Below are 16,189 nucleotides of genomic sequence, written 5' to 3' on the forward strand. Positions count from 1 at the left end.
TTCTCCAGCGTGCCAGTGGCCATTAAAGGTGAAAATTTTCCCACTGAAGTCTGTTATGAGGCCGAACTGTAATCAGGTCAAGACCCTGGTGAGGACGACGAGCACGCAGATGAGCTTCCCTGAGATGGTTTGTGCAAAAATTATTTAGTTGTGCAAACCCACAGTTTCATCAGCTGTCTGGGTGGCGGGTCTCAGACGATCCCGCAGTTGAAGAAGTCAGGGGTTGAGGTCCTGGGTTGTCGGGGTTACACATGGTCTGCGGTTCTGAGGCCGGTTGGACGTACTGCCAAATTCTCTAAAATGACGGAGGTTGGCTTATGGTAGTCAAATTAACATAAAATTATCTGGCAAGAGCTCAGGTGGACATTCCTGCAGTCACCATGCCAATTGCACGCTCCCTCAAAACTTGAGAGACATTTGTGACCTTTGTGACCCAATTTTGTCACACAACACATTTTAGAGTGGCCTTTTATTGTCCCCAGCACAAGGGGCACCTGTGTAATGATCATGCTGTTTAATCAGCTTCTTGATATGCCATACCTGTCAGGTGGATGGATTATCTTGGCAGAGGAGAAATGCTCTCTAACAGGGATGTAAACAAATTTGTGCAAAAAACAATTGAGAGAAATAAGCATTTTGTGCGTATGGAACATTTCTGGGATCTTTTATTTCAGCTCATGAAACCTAGGACCAACACTTTACATGTTGCTTTTAATATTTTTGTTCAGTATACATTTGTGAGGAAGCTTTGCAAGTTTGATGCTGAAAGTTAGTATAAAGGAAAGATGAAAGTTGAAACTTAATGTGACTGTTCTGCAAGCTGATCATGAGCCTCTTTCCAACCTTTCCACAAGTGGGCTAATCTGGGGCTTTGTAAACTCTTTGCAACTTGGTGACCTTATGAAGATGGATAACGCATGGGAAAGGAAGACCGTATATTTACTGCCTTGTATCTTGTAACCCTTTGACATCATACTTTTGGGGTGGGGTTATGTCCTCTTTCTGTTGCGTGGGCTAAAAACAATTGTGAGTCCAATACCCACAATAAATGCTATCAATAATACCTAAAGTGAGGTGCAACATAAAGGTAACTGCTAAAATAATGGAAACACTTGAGTAAATTAAGGATTCAAAGTGTATTGAAAGCAGGTGCTTCCACACAGGTGTGGTTCCTGAGTTAATTATTAAGCAATTAAAAATGCTGGGCAGGCCATTATTTTTGCTATCATGGCGATGCCCTCATTCACAGGGCATGAGTGGTCACTGAATGATTTGATGAGCATGAAAACAATGTAAACCACAAGCCATGGCGTCTCAGTCACCAGATCTCAACCCAATTGAACACTTATGGGAGATTCTGGAGCAGCACCTGAGACAGTGTTTTCCACCACCATCAACAAAACACCCAAATGATTGAATATGTCGCATCCCTCCAATAGAGTTCCAGATACTTGTAGGGTCTATGCCAAGATTCTTTGAAGCTGTTCTTGCTCGTGTGTGGACCAACTCTATAAATACACTTTATGTTGGTGTTACCTTTTTATTTTGTCAGTTACCTGTAGCTGACAATGTTTTATAACCGGAGCCATGTCTCGACGACTGGTTGGCGAATTTGGGTGTCTTATGTTTGCATTCACAGCATAGAATAACTTTTGTTACAAGCTCCTAACTTTTAGATAATGTGTTCTTATCTGCTGCACATAAGGAATGTGTTACGTTTAGTCATTGCAATCTGTGAATAGTTTCAAAGAAAATGTATTTTTCATTACAAAAACCAATGACAAAAATCATAAATGGCCAGAGACATGCTTAAACAGCTCAGGCAGTTTTTATTTTTTATATAATACAGAAAATATATGGAAACCACACCCTCTGACTTCCAAGATATGTTGGGGCCCAAAGACATTTACATAGGTATCCTTCAAACCTCTGCTATTTTAGATTTGATATTCAACTGCAGATTTTTTTTCGTGAGCTTTGACATTTTGTGGTTCAGCTTAAAGGGCAAAGTCAAAAGTATTTCAGTTCTGAGATTCAGGATTTGTTCCACTATTCAGAGACATACAGGACTATCCTTACGAGTCTGTCTTTTCATAGATTTAATATATAACACTGTGGTTGCACATGTGTCTGAGACAGCTTTTTCTGTCTTTACATTTATTTTCATCCATAATGTAGTCTCTCCACATACAGGGTCATAATAACTACAGCCACACTGTAAAATCAGTGAGTTATTAAATAAGACATTCAGGTGTCAAATTGAGTTTTGGCTGGCTTTGGGCTTTTGCAAAGTCAAAACACTACAGAAGAGGCAGAAATGAGAAATACGGAAAGTATTAGAATGTTAGTTCTATGACCAACATAACTCAGTGTATTTCAAATTTAAACCCCAAGCCAGGATCATGTATAAAAGTTATTCCTTTCACTGAGACACATTGGAACTTAATAAGAGTGCAATAATCATAGAAGCTATGTGGATAGAACCACTCGCCCCAAGACACAAGCTCAAACGGACTTCACCCTTCATATTCCCATACATGTATGCAAGAACAGAATCTCCATTGAGATAGAAGGCTCTGTAGTCCAATTTAGAGGAACTGCATGTGTATAAAATGTTATGGGCTACCTCTTGAGGCTCTGCAGTTGAATGGTTTAAGAAGACACTCGCCTCAGATTTTTGAATGAACCTCATTGGTTTTAGCACATTCAAATCCTCTGTGTCAGGAACAGGCTGAGGATGAAAAAGACTGAATTAGCATTTGCAGGAGTGTCATTTCAAAATGCAACATTTCTGGCCATTCCTATTTCCCACATGTCCTTTGTTTTCCTCCCTCTAGCCTCTAAACATACGCACATTCATACTTGCGTACAGAAACACTCACACACACGTGTTGTAAAAATGTGATGACCAGGAACCCCCTTCTCCCCCCCTCCATTCCAAGTCAGTCCCATTGTCCATATAATACACATTAAATAGTACGGAGGTCATAGATCATTTACAAAAGATAGTGTGCCTGAAGCAACTAAAAAAGCACTGTCAGGCATTTCTGCTTATCAAAAAATCACGCCCGGTCTCCCTCCTTACCTCCCCAACAACAACCAACCCCAAAATCAACACATATTTTTTTAATCCTTGTTTTCACAGATCAATACACACCACCAGCCTCAGCCTCACCCCCACTGACTGATAAGAAAAGAAACAACAACAAAAAGTCAAAAATAAATCCACAATAATCCAGGAAGGGCTTTTGTTAATTCCATTAATTGTCGATGTTGGATTAAAGTTTCCTCTGTCCTTTACACACAATTGCACACTCCTGTGTTACAATTCGGCAAGTGTTCTTTCTTTATTACCATCCTTGTTAAAGTTTTTGACTGTTTTTTTTTTTAAGGTTGCGAGGGGGAGAGATGTGTCCTCCGAAAATAATTAATTACACAGTTTTGTGTTTCCCCATTAGTTGGAATAATCTCTTTATGTTTATTACTTTAACACATAGAGGCATACAGCTGTCAACTCTTTCTTGCATTGGTTATAAACAAACCTTTTTTTTGAGAGAGAGAGCGAAGAGTAAGGCCATAATGCAGATAATAGAAATAACAATTCAGTTATCTGTAGCTTCATTGTTATTATTAGTTTTTGTTGTTATTGTTTGCAGACAACATTAGAGCATTTTGAAAACTAAAATAAATGTACATTTGTACCCACGAAGGGATAGTATCATGTTCCAGACCTCTGCTTGACATTCACTTAAGATATTACAATCTCTGTGTCCCGGCCTACAGTTAGTTAGCATTCTGGTTCAAGTCTAAATCATGTTAAGAAAAAAATAAGGATTTATCATCAATTCCTCAATTCCTGTGTGCAAAAATATAAATGGGCTGAATTTTCCCCCACCTCTCTACAAAGACCTTCATGTGAAGTGATGAACTTTATCCTATCTGAAGATCTAAACATTCTGGTTTAGGTTTTATGAAAATGTTCTATCAACTGTCTTTTTAAACAATTTCAGATTGATGAAAAAAAAATCAAAGGTTCAGTCATCTGCAACAATACCACCTACAGCAAAAGGAATTTGGCAAGAGCATGAAGCATTTTCTGTCAATTTATCATAGATTTTTGTGTGGTCTCAAGTTCTCAGTTTGTCACTGATTGGGGCATTGGTCTGTTTAAGTTATCCTCAGAAATCATGTGATTACACATATCAGCTTAACATGCATTTCATAATTCTGTCTGCCTATTAGCACTTCACAATTATTATCTGCTCATTTCTGTTAAACGCTAACAAGATCAAACTGTTCTCGATGGCAGCTCTTTTAACATTTCCCATATCCAATAGTGTACTCATCTGAAGTGTTAGACCAAATTAGAATGTAATAGAAACCCCAAATAAACTCCAAATGAAGCCAACAGTGCCTGAATATGCTATTTGTACAAAACTCATAATTTCTCTGTTTGACTGTATTAATGATGCCTTTGATTCAAGTGGATGAAGGAAGGAAGCAGTGCTAGAACACTCTCCTATTAGTCATTCACTAGCAAATTGTCAGAGGACCATCTGATATTTTTGGTCTGAGAGAACAGACGAGGGAGTGACTGAGAAATATGACCAGGTTGTCCCCACAACCTACAGAAAAACTGTCACCCTCACTTCAATCTCTTTCACAATAGCAGGCCCAGAATGATCATTCTCTTGGCCTCGCCTGTTTAAAGACTGCCTACCAGTTTCATAGGTTCCACATTAAAATGAAGAATACAAACATGCATCTGAGATAGACTGTTTGAGTTGTTGGTTTAGTCTCGTATTCTGTCTGTGTGTAGAAGGAATCCCTCTCTTAAATTTGTTTCCTGACCAAGGCCATTTATAAAAAAGGAAATACATTTTTTTAAATCAAAGGCCACAACAACTAAAATGGTCCCTCATTCCATCCTAACCACTCACAGACATCCCTGCCACCGCCCCTCCACACCCTCCCCAGGTAACAACCGCCCACCGCCCCCCTCACATGACAAAGTAAGGCTCTCGGGGCAGATGAGGTTTAGTCCTACAGCAGGCTGGCAGGTGGGCCAGGAGCCCCTTCTTCAGGTCCTTGTTGAGGAAGAAGCAGACGATGGGGTTGACCCCTGCCTGGGCAAAGCTCATCCATACGGTGGTGGAGAGGTATCGGTGCGGTATGGTGCAGGCCTTGACAAACACCCGCCAGTAGCAGGCCACTATGTAGGGCGACCACAGCACCAGGAACAACAGGGTGATCACATAGAACATCCTGCCAAGCTGCTTCTCCGCCTTGAACTCCTCCATGCCCAGCAGGCGCCGGTTCTGGTTGTGCAAGTTCTGCCGGATGCCCAGCAGGGTGGGTGGCATGGGGCCCCGGCCAAAGCCTGCGATCCAGTTGGCTGCTGCCTGGCCGGTAGCGCCGGGCCCGTGGAAGGTCCAGTTTTGGCTGATGGCTGGCACCATCTGGACAGGCTTCATCTTGCGGTGCTTGTACTCGAAGAGCAGCAGCTTCATGTAGACCACGTGCGTGGCCAAGATCAGCACGGCCAGCATCAGCATAAAGCCCAGTGTGTCGTTTGCCTTAAAGTAGCGGTGCTCGAAGATGCACTGGTCCTCCTCGCGGATGAACTTGTAGGTGCCCACATCGAAGACGGGTGGGAAGGCCATGGCCACTGACAGCGTCCACACCATGCACACCACTGCCACGCACGTCCAGAAGGTCATGCGCTTGGAGTAGAAGCGGTGGTGGGCGATGGCCATGTAACGTGTCACGCTGATGCAAAAGAGCATGAAGGCGGCATGGAAGCAGAAGAGCACGGCCATGAAGGCCACCACCTTGCAGCTGAGCACGCTGTAGGTCCAGGCCGAGCCGTTCTTAATGGACACCAGCACGAAGGGGAAGCAGACAGCCGAACGGATGGTGTCGGCCAGGCACAGGTCCAACAGGAAGTAGTAGGGGGCTTTGTGCAGGGCCCGGTCCCTGAGGACCAGCAGAGACACCACCAGGTTGCCCACCAGGCTGATGCAGATGATCAGACCCAGTAGGACCAGTTTGATGTATGTGGACACGACCGACGATGGGCCCCCGACTGCCATTCCTCCCGTCGTGGCCACCACTGCAGCCATGGGACCGCCAAGCCCCTCGCTGCTCTCGTTGCCATTGGCCATCCCTTTGGCTCCCGTGTCAAGCCCTCTTTTCTCCTGAAATCCACCCCTCTTCCTTCTCCCTCTCCTCCTCCACCGCCACCTCCTCCTCCTCCAGCTGCCCTTTCGTTCGTCCTCGTGGTTGCCTCTTCTCTGGAGCTCACATGGAACCAGAGTGCTTCACTCTGCATTGCCCCATTTTGCACTGAGCCCCTCGTTTCCTGTAGCGCTACCCCTTGGTGCCTCTTGTTCTTACAGCGTCAGCTCCTGTAAACAGGAAGTATGAACAATAAGCATTAAGTTTGGATGGGCATCCTGGTCTGACATCACTGGGGGATAATACAGTGTAAGCATTTGCAGGGAATATACCGTATAAGGTTAAATATGAGAGCTGTGACTTCACGTGTGTGACTTGAGGCTTTTCTAATATTACAATACATTGCTTTTATGATTCCAGCATTGGCTGCAAAAAGCAGCAGTTGTTTTTTTTATCAGAAAGCATTTCCAGGAAGTGGTGGTTATTATATCCAGTGATTACCTAACTGCGCTAGGCCAATATGCAGTTAGGTAAGAGTATGAAATGTGAAAGAAATGTGGCCATCCTCCCCAACCATGTAACTACCTATAATTACAGACAAAGTACACGGTTATAAGAACATGTGTTTTTCACATAAAGATGAGAAATTTGTTAAGTCTATCCCATCTGGGTTTATCCCAAAATAAAGTTCCTGCCTGTTGTTGTTAACAACATGAATACATTGTACTAAAGCCCCTATCTGCAAACAATACAGAATCGATTGTCATAATAGTGGAGAAAGACGTTCAAGTCTGAAAACATCATCCTCAGTATTAAACAAATAATTTGTCCCACGGAATCAATCAATTGTTTTTCCAATGGGCGAAACAGGGCTCACATAGGCATCTGCTGTAGCATGCTGTGGAACATATTCTCCTTCCCCCTTAGCACCAATCAGATCAGCTGTTTTCTCCACACGCTACATGGCATGCCAGCAACTAGTCTGTCACGGTAATTACCTTGCTTGTTGCTAGGCTACAACACCTTATATCCTTTTTCTGTGTGTGTGTGTGTGTGTGTGTGTGTGTGTGTGTGTGTGTGTGTGTGTGTGTGTGTGTGTGTGTGTGTGTGTGTGTGTGTGTGTGTGTGTGTGTGAGAGAGTGTGGGGAGGGATTCTCTGTGTGTATGAGGGTTGGTGTGTGTGAAGCAGATCGGGGAGGAAAAACAAACGGGATTTGCTTGCTGAAGCCTCATAGGTGCTGTCACTTTGGGGACCACTGACGAGGCATTTCCAAAAGAGGTTGCATTGCACAGTGACACATGAGATATACAGTATGTCTGATAGCTCAGTAGTGTGCATGCGTAGGTGTGTGTGCGCGCTTGTATATGAGTGTGAGTGGAGTCAATCTGTATTGACCATGCCACCACCCTCATTTGTATTGATGAACGCTTCGAGAGTGATCGGGGAATGCACAGGTGATGATTATGGAGTATGAGCCAAAAAGAGAGAAGGGCTCAGGCCCATTGTTTCAGCGCAGGCATACTAATGTATTTCTGTCACAGTAATTACAGCAGCTTGTTGCTAAGCTACAGGACCACTCTGCCTTATGCTGTGCGTGCGTTTGTGTGTGTATAAGACTGTAAGAACTGTTGTGAGAATGGTGGGGGCATTGGAAAGTTTCAGATATGATCAGCAACAAATAAGACACCCACCAACACAGTCCTTCCAGCAGTGACATACTGACACTAAACTTAAAGTGTCTGTTTCCCAGACACAGTTTAAGCCTAGTCCAGGAGTAAAAAGTGAATTAAATGGAGATTCTCGAGTGAGCATGCTTTTAAGTCAAGGCTTAAACTTTGTCTGGGAAACCAGCCCAAAATGTCTAGAAGATTGTGTAGAGAATACTGATGGTTTCATTTTTTCTGAGGCACGCATAAAATATGAGAAGGCCAATGAAAGTAACACACAATAAACTGAGTTGTGTTCAGTTATTAGTGGAGAATATGAATCGGAGCAGAAACATGTTATATTAGCTACTCTGTACACATTGCACATGTATCCAAAGGTACAATAAGGTTAGAGGTCGGGTATGAATGTGTATAAGCCTGCTGTATGTATTTATTATTATTATATACCCCCTGTATGTGTTTATGTAGAGTATGGTGTGTCAAGCTCATAGTTCATTGATGATACCAAAGACAAATTTCCCTCCTTGGATGGATAATTAAGTTCTAGTCTATATTTTCTTGTGCCTTGTAATACAATGGCAAATGTAGCTTGCCAAGGTTCAGTGTCTTTTGTCCATTTATGAAATGTGTAAAAAGCTGTTAGTATGTTACCATCACAATAGTTTTGGCAACATTTGCTTTGACAGAATAACCAGTTAAATACTTGGTAAGTATTTTCAAATGAATATTATGGCCTGAAATTTGGCACTCATAGCTAGTTCTCACAGTGTATGATAACACTTTAGAATAACTTTCTTAATAAACATGAATAATTTATACATAGAGTACAATCATTATACACATTTAGAATCCTTTCTAAGCATACCTTAGTTATTACGAAGTGCTACCGCAGTTCCTCATGTCCCAGTGTTCCTTGGTGACCCCAGTCCTCCTTCATTCAAAATAACACCCATGTTATTGAACAGCAACAACGATACAGTTGTGGTCAACTATATTGGCACCCTTGCACTTTTCTTAAATAGTTTCCTATTTCTTCTAAAATAAGTTTAAATAGAAAAAAAGTGTTGTCTCCACACCTTGTTATTAGATTTTCAACATTTCAGAACCAATTGTATTTTTGTAAACCTAAGTTTACCATTTTAATTTTGAAAATACAGACAATGGCAAGGACAGAATGACTGGCACTCCGGACCTAGTACTTGGTTGCACACCCTATGGCCAAGTTAACTGCAGACAAACTCTTCTTGTAGCCATCAATGAGCTTTCTGCACCTTTCTACTGGCAATTTGGCCCACTGTTCAGCAGCAAACTGCTCTACTTCAGTATTTGAGGGCTGCCCTCCACCAACTGCTATTTTCAGATCTCGCCATAGGTTTTGGAAGTGATTCAGATCAGGACTATTCTCTGGTCATTCCTGGGTGCTCTTTTGATGTGTGTTTGGGCTCGTTGTCCTACTGGAAGAACACAGCCTTCAATGGAGACCCTGTTTTTGGACACTGTGTTGAACATTGGACTCACCTGATAATCTGCTGATATCATGATGCCTTGCGCACATTCAAGGACCCCAATACCAGAGACAGCAAAGGAACCTCCCTGTAGAAGAACTAGGGAATTATTTAACAAAGGTGCGAGGGTGCCAATATATTTGGCCACAACTATTAATGAATAAGAACTGAAATACCTAGCTAAATGTACATTAAACCAATTTCAATATGGCAATTTCAATACGGCAACAACGGGGACTACATTCTTGTTAATTGCCTTTCATGCACAATCTCTCATATGTAAGGATCTGGTTTTAATTTCTTGCTGTGTTGTAATATTTCAGATATTCTTTTAAAATGGGCTCACCAAATCAGTCATGAGAATTACACTCCATGAACTTGCGATTGTTTAGTTTTTTTCTAAACCAAAGCAATGTCACAGTTCTGTGTTGCTAGTTAATGAAAGGATACCTTAACTAGGCCTACCCCATTCTTCAAATCAAACATCCATATACTACTTGTTTGCGTCTCTAAAATGGTTTCACCAGGCTTTGTTGCTCCTTACCAACAGTAGGCCTTCTTACAGCCTATTCTAATGTTCTATCCACCAAGGTCCACGTCACATGATGTCACATGTAATAGTCCAAAGCCTTATATTTGGATTATAGATTATTTATCTCAATATAATGCACCGGAACAGACTAATTAATTTAAACATCATAGGACATAGTCCTACAAGGATGGTGGTGCTTGAATGGGAGGCACCAATAGTGTAGGCTACTATAAAAAATTATTCCTCTATTAATTTACCAACTATTAGACTATAACAAATGTGAGTTTCTGCTATTGACACAGACAAGTACAGACAAGTACAACCACATACAGTTGAAGTCAGAACAGCTTGGAAAATTCCAGAAAATGGTGTCATGGCTTTAGAAGCTTCTGATAGGCTAATTGACATCATTTGAGTCAATTGGAGGTGTACCTGTGGATGTATTTCAAGGCCTACCTTCAAACTCAGTGCCTCTTTGTTTGACATCATGGGAAAATCAAAAGAAATCAGCCAAGACCTCAGAAAAAGAAATGTAGACCTCCACAAGTCTGATTCATCCTTGGGAGGATTTCCAAACGCCTGAAGGTACCACGTTTATCTATACAAACAATAGTATGCAAGTATAAACAGCATGGGACCACGCAGCCGTCATACCACTCAGGAAGGAGACGCGTTCAGTCTCCTAGAGATGAACGTATGTCATTGCGAAAAGTGCAAATCAATCCCAGAACAACAGCAAAGGACCTTGTGAAGATGCCGGAGGAAACAGGTACAAAAGTATCTATAACCACAGTAAAATGAGTCCTATATCGACATAACCTGAAAGGCCGCTCAGCAAGGAAGAAGCCACTGCTCCAAAACCGCCATAAAAAAGCCAGACTACGGTTTGCAATTGCACATGGGGACAAAGATCGTACTTTTTGGAGAAATGTCCTCTGGTCTGATGAAACAAAAATATAACTGTTTGGCCATAATGACCATCGTTATGTTTGGAGGAAAAAGGGGGATGCTTGCAAGCCGATTAACACCTTCCCAACTCTGAGGTACGGAGGTGGCAGCATCATGTTGTGGGGGTGCTTTGCTGCAGGAGGGACTGGTGCACTTCACAAAATAGATGAGGCGGGAGGGAAATTATGTGGATATATTGAAGCAATATCTCAAGATATCAGTCAAATTAAAGCTTGGTCGCAAATGCATCTTCCAAATGGACAATGACCCCAAGCATACTTCAAACGTGGCAAAATGCCTTAAGGACAACAAAGTCAAGGAATTGGAGTGGCAATCTTATAGCCCAGACCTTTAATCCGATAAAAAATGTGTGGGCAGAACTGAAAAAGCTTGCGCGAGCAAGGAGGTCTACAAACCTGACTAAGTTACACCAGCTCTGTCAGGAGGAATGGGCCAAAATTCACCCAACTTATTGTGGGAAGCTTGTGGAAGGCTACCTGAAACGTTTGACCCAAGTTAAAAAACATAAAGGCAATGCTACCAAATACTAATTGAGTGTATGTAAACTTCTGACCCACTGGGAATGTGATGAAAGAAATAAAAGCTGAAATAAATAATTCTCTCTACTATTATTTCACATTCTTAAAATAAAGTTGTGATCCTAACTGACCTAAGACAGGGAATTTTTACTAGGATTAAATGTCAGGAATTGTGAAAAACTGAGTTTAAATGTATTTAGCTAAGGTGTATGTAAACTTCCGACTTCAACTGTATATAGCTATTGTTGTTCTAACTCAATATAGAGTGCCTGTTGTAATCTTTAGTATTCCACAAATGTAAATTTGTGAATGCTATTTTGAAGACATACAGTGCCTTCAGAAACTATTCACGCCCCTTGACTTTTTCCTCATTTTGTTGTGTTACAGCCTGAATTTAAAATGTATTAAATTGCGATTTTGTGGCACTGGCCTACATAGAATACCCCATAATGTCAAAGTGGAATAATTTATTTCGATTTTTTGTAAAAAAAAAAGTATTACAAATGAAAAGCTGAAATGTCTTGAGTCAATAAGTATTCAAGCCCTTTGTTATGGCAAGACTAAATAAGTTCAGGAGTAAAAATATGCTTAACAAGTCACATAATAAATTGCATGAACTCACTCTGTGTGCAATAATAGTGTTTAACATGATTTTTGAATTACCACCTCATCTCTGTATCCCACACATACAATTATCTGTATGGTCCTTCAGTCAAGCAGTGAATTTCAAAAACAGATTTAACCACAATGACCAAGGTTTTCTAATGCCTGCAAAGAAGGGCACCTGTTGGTAAATGGCATAGACTTTTAAGCTGATTTGGATCAAAACTGTAACTATGCCACTCCGGAACATTCAATGTTGTCTTGGTAAGCAACGCCAGTGTATATTTGGCCTTGTGGTTTAGGCTGAAAGGTGAATTTGTTGGTTCAGTCTGCTTTCCAACAGACACCAGGAGACATATTCACCTTCCAGCAGGACAATAACCTAAAACACAAGGCCAAATATACACTGGCCTACCAAGTGGCCTAGTTACAGTTTTGACTCAAATCAGCTTAAAGTATATGGCAAGACTTGATAATGTCTGTTTGCTACCTTAATTACATATACTTATGTACACAACCTACTCCACATTTCCAAAGTGGAAGAAAAATTATGGAATACTTTTCAAATTAATAAAATAAAAACGAAGATGCCTTGATTGCTGAGTCTTCACACTCCAGAGTTAATACTTGGCCTTGATTGCTGACGTCTTCACACCCCAGAGTTAATACTTGGCCTTGATTGCTGAGTCTTCACACCCCAGAGTTAATACTTGGCCTTGATTGCTGACGTCTTCACACCCCAGAGTTAATACTTGGCCTTGATTGCTGAGTCTTCACACCCCAGAGTTAATACTTGGCCTTGATTGCTGACGTCTTCACACCCCAGAGTTAATACTTGGCCTTGATTGCTGACGTCTTCACACCCCAGAGTTAATACTTGGCCTTGATTGCTGAGTCTTCACACCCCAGAGTTAATACTTGGCCTTGATTGCTGACGTCTTCACACCCCAGAGTTAATACTTGGCCTTGATTGCTGACGTCTTCACACCCCAGAGTTAATACTTGGCGGAAGCACATTTGGCCGCCATTACAGCTATGAATCTTTGTGAATAAGATTATACCAACTTTGCACAACTCTTAGGGCAACATACTGTATATCTATCGTTTTTGTCAAAATTGCTCAAACTGTGTTGTACTTCCTTTTAAGATTTTGTTGTAAGGCAGCAAAATGTGAAGGCAGTGCAAAGGGTGTGTAGACTTCAGCGACTGCTATCTATCTATCTATCTATCTATCTATCTATCTATCTATCTATCTATCTATTGTTGGTCTATCTACTAACGTGATATATCAGGTGCCTGTTGTAAATTATATTATTTCACAAATGTAACCGTAGTGAATGCTTAAATAGAATACATACTGTACGTCTATGACCATAATTACATCATGTGAAGTGTCAAATGATACCACACCCCTTTCTAATACAAAATAGGCCTACAGTAAAACAAAGACATTGACGAAGGAAGATTACATCGTCACGTGTATATCACTTTGATTGCTAAATGAATATACAGGATAGGGATATTTAGGCCGTATCCTAAGAGCTTCATGGGAATACGGAGAAGCTATGGCTCATGAAGGGAGGGGCCTGGAGAAATGGGAGTTGGTTGGTGATAGAGGGCTGAGCCATTGTCAAGAACTGGATAGCAACAGCAATCGAGTACCGCTGCCGTGGTCGCGGTGGGAGGAGGCGACGCGGAATTCACCAACCAAAGGTTCCGGAATCACTCTGACACTGTTCAACACCGACCGAATGCAATTATAAACAACGATTTTAGAATATGAATTAACTTATCCGGGGCTGGGGGAAAATACTATTTATTTACAATCGTGAACAATGGGTAGTGTTGTGCTTGACGCGTCATGTTTGAATCTAAATAAATGCATAAACAATTGCGTATAGGCCTAGAGCATATTGTAGGCTGTGTCATGTGAAGTGTTCAACCAGCTCCGATCCTGTCAAAATTCACGAACAGTTGTTGATGTTTATGATAATTAATCAAAGAGGGCTGATGACGGTACCCCAACACCCCAGTTGCATCGCATTTGCAAATGGATAGATAACCTGTATCGATGCTGTCATAATGGACATTCGCCCAGTGAATAATATACAGCCACCGATGGATATCGGCCTCTTCTACCTCCCTGTCTGTGTCCATAATGCGGTTCCCTGTTATAATTTACCATTGGGCCTATACCACATAAAGGCCACTCAAATCTGCAGTGGAGTGTGTGTCTATAATAACAAGAAGATTAGAAGGGCCTACGTGTAGCCTACAGTTTGTCTGTGGCATGCGTCATGGGGCTGCCTGAATCATAACAGTATAGGCTATGTTGTAGGCACAAAAAGGGGTTTCACAAGGGTTTCAACGAATTAACCAGGTACCTGAGGGAAAAAAAACATGGCAATGTGAGGCCTAGGAGTACTTACAAAACCACCGAAACTAAAAAATGGCATAGGAAGGTAAAAGGAAATCTTACCTCATGTATTATACTTGTCCTCGAGACAAAGGCTTACGGTTTTATTCTAGGCCGTTTGGGGAGCTTGTTGCGGTCCACATTATATATAAATATAAGGATTCAAAATCAAGTAAAGCAACAGTAAATGGCATAGAGGGTTCAACAAAACGAGCGTCAATTCCAAATATAATCCACAATGATAAATTACTGAAAACATAAAGAATAGATTAAATAATTAATACAGGGTATTGTCACCTCCATAGAATCGGCCAGATCTTAATGCAATAATAATGTCTCTTTTTGCAGACTTCTTAAATAAACACAGGTTTTAAAGAACAAAAAGGATCGTTTCCTTTTTTTTCGTGTGCATGTCATGTCTTCAGGTTTTCCATAAAGCTCTCCCAATGTTCAGCAATAAATTCCCATCACACTGGCAGAATAGAACAAATGAGTAAATTCGAATTGCTGACAATGTTGGCTGTTTTCAAATACTTATATCTCGATGAATGTCATCAACTGGATCCTGTCACTGGTAAATACATCTAAATTCTGAAAATAACGGTGGTCTTATTAGGCTCCAGCACAAGACACTTTTATTGAGGGTCTACGGATCTTGCTCTGCTTGTTGGATTCTCCATCAAAACCAGAGACGCCTTTTTTCGACCATTCTACTCTCCAGCGCAAAGAGCTCTCTTTATATTTTCAGTGATAATACATCCTTTTGCATATCCAACTGAATGTATATGCGGACTCTCCGTTCACAGAGTACAGATCTTATGTGAAAATATGTAGCCTACACTGTGCCTGTAGGCGCCCTATATATTTAAACATGTACCCGCCTTCTTTGGTCTTTAATGAGATTGGAAAAAATCCTTGTTTGCGGTGATAAATCCCCAGATACCATATCTTTCACGGACATGTCAAGTCGTTCGGAATCCAGCCTCAGTCATTGTTTAAATAATGGAAACTAGGAAAATGACAAACATGTTAGGGCTGTTAAAGCGATGGTGAAATGGAAACAGCGGCTCTCGTCTATGCGCTGAACATCGGTTCTCCCTCGGCTCCCTTTGGAATCGACGAGGCAAGATTCGGGATCTTTCGGCAGAGGATAGGCGCGTTGTGCAGCGTTCTGTAGTAAAAATGAATGTTTGTGATATACACAATCTGTCACTTAACTTCAGACTGAAGAAACAGCTGCCGTTGTAAAAAGCTAAAGACAAAGTCAGGTCCACTGCTATTTCTGTTTGAGAACACCTCATCGTGATTTAGTTTACATGACTATCTGTTTTGAGATCATGTTTTTTTACTTGATGAATCATCAACCTCATTATCTGCCCATTATCACCATCGTCATCCTCACCCTCATCCTTATCATCACAATCGTCATCATGTCTACACATACCTCCATAACATTAGAGAAGGTCAGACTGCATCATGGATGCATCAGGCCACATGGCTTCACCAGGTGATGTTGGTATTGACATCAAATGCAGTGATGTAAATCCCCTCCCTTGTAAGGCTCTTGGTGCCCAATCATTTAATCCTGCTCTAAATCCCTGGTAAAACGTTGTTTTGTCTCGGCATGACACAAGACTGTGCCGAGTGCCCTCATGCCTGCCTTAACAGCTGTCCAAACCGCTGGAAGCCAAGGGAGCAGATGGCATCTCCTGACAAAGGGAAATGTTCAGGAAAGAGAGCGGGACACAGAGTAACTCTCCCAAAAATTATAACAACAATCCATTGGAGGTTTTGCTTTGTT

At 41.4% G+C, this 16,189-nt stretch overlaps 1 protein-coding gene and 1 long non-coding RNA gene across 2 annotated transcripts; both read right to left on the reverse strand.

Annotated features, from left to right (window-relative positions):
* Positions 1-5,000: 5,000 nt before the first annotated feature.
* LOC139417248 (probable G-protein coupled receptor 173) lies at positions 5,001-6,194 on the reverse strand. Its single transcript, XM_071166498.1, has one exon. The coding sequence runs from the start codon at positions 6,162-6,164 to the stop codon at positions 5,001-5,003; it is 1,164 nt and encodes a 387-aa protein (XP_071022599.1). The 5' UTR covers positions 6,165-6,194.
* A 79-nt stretch (positions 6,195-6,273) lies between these two features.
* On the reverse strand, positions 6,274-15,085 carry LOC139417249 (uncharacterized). Its single transcript, XR_011635171.1, has 3 exons — positions 14,452-15,085; positions 8,711-8,776; positions 6,274-6,407 (listed from the first exon to the last, which is right to left on the reverse strand). It is a non-coding gene; the product is annotated as an uncharacterized lncRNA (long non-coding RNA).
* Between the last annotated feature and the right edge of the window lie 1,104 nt (positions 15,086-16,189).

The sequence above is a fragment of the Oncorhynchus clarkii genome, chromosome 9, assembly GCF_045791955.1.
Source record: "Oncorhynchus clarkii lewisi isolate Uvic-CL-2024 chromosome 9, UVic_Ocla_1.0, whole genome shotgun sequence".
Taxonomy (NCBI): domain Eukaryota; kingdom Metazoa; phylum Chordata; class Actinopteri; order Salmoniformes; family Salmonidae; genus Oncorhynchus; species Oncorhynchus clarkii.

What these genes read in the sequence shown, in the direction of transcription:
- LOC139417248 (XM_071166498.1), bottom strand. Translation starts at nt 6,164, where the DNA reads ATGGCCAATGGCAACGAGAGCAGCGAGGGGCTTGGCGGTCCCATGGCT.